General features: G+C 35.4%; 1 protein-coding gene across 1 annotated transcript; it reads right to left on the reverse strand.

Moving 5' to 3' along the window:
• Positions 1-3,182: 3,182 nt before the first annotated feature.
• LOC126978141 (tektin-1) lies at positions 3,183-4,672 on the reverse strand. The gene has a single exon (XM_050826887.1). The coding sequence runs from the start codon at positions 4,551-4,553 to the stop codon at positions 3,267-3,269; it is 1,287 nt and encodes a 428-aa protein (XP_050682844.1). The 5' UTR covers positions 4,554-4,672; the 3' UTR covers positions 3,183-3,266.
• Positions 4,673-7,445: the final 2,773 nt, after the last annotated feature.

Genomic DNA, 7,445 nt, shown 5'->3' on the forward strand with positions numbered 1-7,445 from the left:
TCCGCAGCACAACTATCAAGGCAAGATTATCACTACTACTTCAGACAACGTACAGTTTAATCAATAGTTCCTAATTGAATTAGCAGTAATCTATTTATATACATGCCCTCCCTTATTAACTTATCCTAACTCCTATGTTCACTCGATTCAAATGAAAATAGACCAAACACAAATAAAATAAATTTTCTTAATAGAAAAAATACCAAAGTATCCACAAAATCCACAAAAGTATGCCTCAGATCTGAGAAGAACGGGCGCAACAAACTCAGCGGTATTTTGTTCATAAAAAATATATGCGGTCGCTTCATTTCCAATGTGTGATATCATTAAGAAAGTCCTTTATGACAGTGTAACCTTTGCCAGTCAACAGCTCCCGAAGTTGCCTCTTGTAGAGGCGAAGCACGTGTTGAAATGATCTTGTGAAACTTAGCGTTATTAAAAATAATGAGAATCAAAAAAATATCGTTTTTGCAACAGTAGTTCTAAGCGCAATATTGTTCACCGTTTTGCTTCTGGATAAGAAAATATTTATTTATTTTAACAGAAGGTTATGTCTTAGAGGATTGTTCTCTGCTGCGCTCCAACTAGATACCGCACTACCTAAGAACAATAGCCTTTTAATTACGGCAACTTTAAATGGTAGTGTGGCATTAATTTTGATTAAAAATTGATTCCTTTAGAATTCTTTTTGATGTCATTTCTAATGTACTAGATACTACTACCGCTTCGGAAACAAATGGCGCTCTGAGAGAGAAGGAGCGGCGCAAGAAACTCTCCCAGCATTCGTTTTAATAAAAATATACTATATTGTACTTTCATTGCTATTGCTATAAAATAATCATAATCTAGTCCCAGCAGGATTGACGACAGAGCCATTTTTTTATAAAACATTTAAATTTATTTATAGATAATGCCTGAACAGTGGCTGGGACTTTATTATAAAAGTGTATACATTTACCTTTAAAGCTATTATGTATCTTATGAAGCCTACTAGAAGTAGTTACAAGCAATCCCTTATTTCTAGTGTTATAATAATGAAAATTATTATTTATTATTATGAGCAAAAAGGTGACGATTTTTGTGTACGTATATTAAGTTTCCATAAATGTACTGACAATGAACAGTCATCATATTTATTTCCTCAAATTTTTCTTTGAGAGACTGTCTATAACCAAGCTGATATATAGCACGAACAGCTCTCTTTTGCAGAGCAAACACTATGTCAATGTCAGCAGCATGACCCCATAGTAAAATACCGTACGTCATGATGCTGTGAAAATAACTAAAGTACACTAATATAGCGGTCGCAACATTAGTGTACTCTCTAATCTTTCTAACAGCATACGCCGTAGAGCTGAGTCTATCTGCTAGTTGGGTAATATGTGTATTGGCTATTTATAAAGATGCTTGTGTGTGTGGCATCTTGACACTCAATGGCATCTTTCAAATATTGTAACATACGTTTCGTGTTATTTTACATTGAAATAAATAAAATACAAAATACTTACTCATGATATGTGATCCCAGTGTCTTTCTTATTTCTTGTAGTACTATTTTTACAAAGTTTTACTACGCCACCCGGCATTTAAGTTTCCATTATTAGCAAAGTTTAACAGAACATGGTGCCCCATGTTCTGTTAAACTTCATCAACCGTCAACGTCACACATTGCTCAAGACAGGCTCGAGTACGCCCACTTGGGCGTAGTATTAATTTCACTGTTTTAACCATAGACTAAGAATTAGCGTAAGACCTGCATGTATGCATGTGACGCTATTTTGGCAACCATCATATAGGTAAGGTGTAAACGCGGATAATGAAATACGGACAATAATGAAATGATTTTATTTAATTCCAATTTGACTTCCGCTTATGAGATGGTTATTGATGGTAAACGAACCACTATTCGATAAATACAATTTTTAATAAAATCTAGGAAAATAAAGACGACTTAGACACTGCTGTGCCATTTTAATTGGCAGCAACCATTCCCTATAGTCAGAGACGCAGCTACATTTGTTTTTCTAAGAAAAATGATGAAGTATTAGCATGAACTTTCTTCAACGTACGACTAAGCTGTTGAATGAGTTACTCTTCTTATTCCTCTGGTATTGCAGGAGAGTGTGGCCGGCGGTGATCATTTAACATCAGGACCCGTACGCTCCTTCGTCCTGTCTTCAATAAAAAAAATTAGAAAAGGGAAATATCAATTGTCATAAAAAATTAAATATTTAATTACTTACAACAATCATCGCGTATGAATTGGACATCATAGCTATTAGTAGGTTTAGTAAGACGATGACGTTGATCACAGAATATGACCCGAGCATCAGCAAACCCCAGAATCTTGTGTAGCTCTTGATGCCAGCCAACTCGAAATTCTCCAGTCCTACCATTCCAAATGATGCCCAGAATAATGACTGGGATGCTTCGAATACGCTGTGAAATATCAAATTAAGATTAGTTAATTTAGACAAAGACTGTCTTGCTGTTACACAACCGATAAAAACAGGCCAGGTTTAATACCTTAGTGTGAGTAACAAGCTACGTCTTACACTCGCGATTTGTATGACACTTTGTGTTACTGTGCGGGAATTGCTTAAAATATAGGTGAACTCTAAACTCAATGTTTCTATAAATGATCTAAAAATTAAGTGTAAAATCCAACTTAAGAAGGAGAATTTATGGAAACTTCCATGTCCGGTGATTCCAAGATGATATGACATGGGTGCCTACAAAAAAAGCGCGTACATCTTTCTTAGAGACCGGCATAGGTCTTGTGATTCCTATGGTGTTGAAAGAGAATGGTGGCGGTGATCACTTAACGTCAGGTGACCCATAAACCGTAAAGGTAGACCCGTTTGAAATGGGTGCCTTAAAAACTCCTAAGTAATCAATTTAGTGCAAACACTCTTATGATACCTCTGATGTTGAGAAGATGGACGGCGGTAAATGCTTACCATCGGTGATCGCATGCAACATTATCCTCTTCCATAACAAATACTTACAAAATATATATTTGATAAAGATTCATTTGCATTTCAGAAAATAATGTTACATTAATGATTGCAAAGAAAATAAGCTAATCGATTCAAAAACACCAAAACACAAACATAACAGAACATATTAATGAATGATTTGTGCTATACTACGCCTAAAAGTATTTTAAAATGAAACACCTAATAATACAATAATGTTTTATGATGTACATAAAATAGTGCAATAGAAAACACGAATAAAATTTGTGCATCAAAATACAAAACGGCTTTAATAAGAATGATAATCCATCGTAGCGCGAAGTGTCATACAATCAACCTCATCAATTTTGAGCGTATTCATTTTAACGTTTATATCTTCTTCCAGTTGGAGTTGAGTCTGTAGAAGATAACGTAGAGATGATGTTGCTTCATGCAGCATCTGTTGTAACTGTTCCGTGCTATATCGCAGCATCTCACATTCGTAAAACAACGCTTGTCCAGGAGGATCACGAACTAATTCAGCTCCGACGCGCTGTGCACGTCTTCCAAGCCTCGTGTGGGCTAAGGCAGTATTGCCCTCTTTAGCTGACAAAGCCTTCTGCAACTTCAAAATATTCTTTTGCATATGAGAGATCTTTTCAGTTGTCAATCTATGCATATCTTCAAGTGTTGCTTTTGCTTGTTTTGTTGCTACGATGCGTTCGTTGAATTCGTGGTTGCATTTCTTAAATGCAACCCAGAGGTCGTCTATGACTTGTTTCAGTAGAGTATCAATAAACACACGTATTGGTCTTGCGCTGGTCACTTCTCTTGCAGCTTGCTGTATATTTTTTGCAGAGTATGCATTGTACTCATCTGCTGATATATTTGCTGGATCTAAATTTGCATAACCTTCGTAAATTGAGAGGCACAAATCAGTTGGTTTAAGGGATAAAGAACCTTTATCTAAATCAATAGCGCCTTGCTTATATTGCAAATCCCGATCAAGTAAATATCTAGTAGAACGGAGACGTCTCATCTGCTCATTTAATTGTTCCAAAGCTCTTTTCAGAAGGCTCTGGCCTCCAAGAATTGTTGTTATTTCTGTTTGCAAAGCATGTTCAACTTCATCGACAACCAAGTCGATTCCGATTCGACCATCCCGCAACATCAGACACTTTCGACAAACCGTTAGTGCATTTGTTTGAAGAGAAGCAAGACAATCCTGTAACCGAGTTTTATAGACTCCCAAGCTTTCGAGTTCTATACAAATTTCCTTTCTCTGTACCTGTAACTCCTTCTTATTGAATTCTACATCACCTATACGTTCTTCGATACGTCTGTCTGTGGTTGCTTTTAGGATAGCTGCTCGTTCTGCTGTTTCTTCTCTTACTCTTTCTGACTCACTAAGAATTCGATCGGCGAGTTGCTGTTGATCTTCTGTATTACGGCATCGTTGATCATTGCTCAATTTCCACTCGTCTAGAGTAAACTTAGCTGATCTTGGGGGCATACATACTATTGCTTGTTCTGATAGTCTGGTGGTTGCTATGGGTGCACCAATTTTATGACGCACCCCAAACTGTGCCTCACCCATGGCTTATTAATGAGAAATAACAAAATTACATCTAAAGATACGTAGACACAATTATATTGGTGTTTCAAATTGACATAATTGTTTATTGCCATAGCAACCAGCTGATTGAAACCGTAGAGAAGACATTATTGATATAATAAAACTAAGAATAAAGCATTCAACCTTTATTACTTTACGGATAGCGAATAGGGTTTAGCAAGGGTTAAAACCGTTAAAATAAAGAGGTATTATTTAGCTTATATCCGTCAATATAGAAATGTGTTATAGTTTTACTACTAAATCTTAATTCCAGGGTGTAAACAATCTGAGTAGTGATGGCAACCATAATTAAACATAAGTAAACAAATATTGATTTAATGGAATGGAAATAAGTTTCATGCCACTTCTTCTTATTAACAATATTTTTTTCCTAAGTAATGGTAAATGGTAAAATAAAATAATTCTGACATTCAAATGTGTCATTTTTTGACCTAAATGAATAAATCTTTTGGTGTTATTTTCAAAACCCAGCTAGCATATCTACCAACTCACTTCCCGAAACTACGCCATTTAGTACAGGAGTCACCGGCGTTTTCCCAATCCGGGAGACCACCGGGCAGGACGTAACATTTACTCTTCTCCAAGTCAGCGAAGTACCAGAGCAATTGGTTAAGACCTAGATTAAATTCTGTGTGATTAAGTGCTACTTTTAATATGTCTAATTTCACTCTTTTTTATGTATTCCTAAAGGATTGGCAGTCTCCCATGCGATTGCAGGCCTCCATATGCATTAAAAGAAAAATAATATAGTAAAAGAAAAATTTAACGAAATAATATATAGGTAAGCTTACCACACGCGAAGGCAAAGAGGACTAAACTGTAGATGAAGAAGAACTTGACGATATCAATGACCATTCTGCCAAGAGAGATCTGCAGCGGTCCTAGGTGAGGGTTGATGGAAAACAGGTGGACCAGCTTGAGAGCGCTGCAAACATTACTTTTATTTATTTATACATGAACATATATTTATTTAGGCTTGGCATGCCGAACAGATTTTTGTCGCGAGTAAATATTGTCGCAAAAATGTGAAAGACTGTTATTACAGTGAATCAAATTTTTGCAACGAGTAACAGCGCCGCAACAAGTTGCTACTTATCAAGTTATATTACCTAGCAAACAAATTCCAAAGATTACAGTTTGAAGACATGCTTATCTACTATAATAGTACAACAATTTGAGGTCCGGTACGGATCATTTATATTTTTCAAATCTATCTTGCCAATCAATAACAGCGAAAGATTTTTAGCCTTACAACTTTTCTATTGCAACGCAAGACATTCAAGCTCTTCGAAATATATGTTGAAAATGGCCGATTTATAGTTCGCATGATTTTAAAATAATTTTGTTGTGTCATGCGCGCTAGGCCTGCAGTTTGTTGTTAGTTAGTATTTCATATTTTGGAGTTTACTCCTTTAGAATCGATTTTCATATAAGGCGCCCAGTATGAGAAAAATATGGAGAGTAAAATCTGCTCATCAAAATGTTATAGTAACGTTTTTGGTGCGCAACATTTCTCGTGCACCTTTCACTTCCTTGTATTTTGAAGCTTTATTATAATATTGAAATTGATTCATTATTATACTTTCTTATAGTAAAGTGCAAATTCTATAAATTCTGGAAGAAAGCGGTGTAAATAATAGTGCCGGAAAATCTGATAAGCACGTTGGGACTAAGTAAGTTACAATTCATACATTAATATGACATGTATTGTATATATAAACATGTGTGCTTTGTATTTATTTAATATTGAATTATCAATATAGTTGATATAAATTTATATGAGCTATGCACATAATTAAATGTTTAATTTAATATGGAGAGTATATATAGCGCATTTCACGCCAAATAGATAATTTTTAACCTAACCTATTATTTTATTTTTTTAATATCTATATTTTTTTTTAAATTAATACGCTTTTATTAACTTCTGCTGTATGTCTGTTTGTAACCGACTCCATTGGACTTGATTTTGTTTAGTACCTGTTCAAAGACAATCGTTCTTGAGGAGTAAACTCCAGTCGTGCGTCGAAGCTGACACACACACTTTTTTTTTGTTAAAATTTATCTAATCTATCTAATGTATTGGGCTAAGGTCTATAAGTATAATATATATATATATAATGTCGGAACAACTTTTGTATGGTCATTTACTTCTTTTCCCAACAGATCCTCTACGTGTGGGGTACATATATTGTCTCTGACCACAAAGATCCTGACCATGTTACCGGCCTTACCCCATCATCTAAGTTATTACGCATAAAATAATTCTCAATTTACTTTATTTCGATAAAAACAAATCAATATTCATAAAATTTTACTTTTAAAACATGTGTTTTGTTTTGTTTTTTATCATAATTTATTATTTCAGAGGTGCAACAAACCTAAAAATATTAGCAGCTGCAAACAGTCCTTCAGCAATTAACTGCGGATCAAAATCATCCCATTTCTCCCGGGGAATGTATCTGGTGCTCGGATTATTCTGTATCTCAGCCCTTTGCTGCAAGTATGCTGCGAATCTTAGCACAGCTACTGCTACGTAGAGTGAGTTCCTGATGAAGTCTATGAAGTTCCACATATTCCTGAGATAGGAACGCATGCCTTGGTTGAAGATTTCGTGCGTTTCTTCCCATATAAAGCCTGTGGAATTAGATCTGTAGTAAATAGTAAATACGGTAAAGACGGCATCTTTATGTATCGAACTTCACATACCCAATACGTATATGAACACCAAAACCTCCAAATACGTCGGTCCGTTTCCACGCTGTCTCTTGGACGCCTCTTCTATATCTTTCACCATCCATTCTGGACCAAACATCTGTATCGCCTTTACTTCAGCTCTTTGTGATACCAGAA

The sequence above is a fragment of the Leptidea sinapis genome, chromosome 47 (assembly GCF_905404315.1).
Source record: "Leptidea sinapis chromosome 47, ilLepSina1.1, whole genome shotgun sequence".
NCBI lineage: Eukaryota > Metazoa > Arthropoda > Insecta > Lepidoptera > Pieridae > Leptidea > Leptidea sinapis.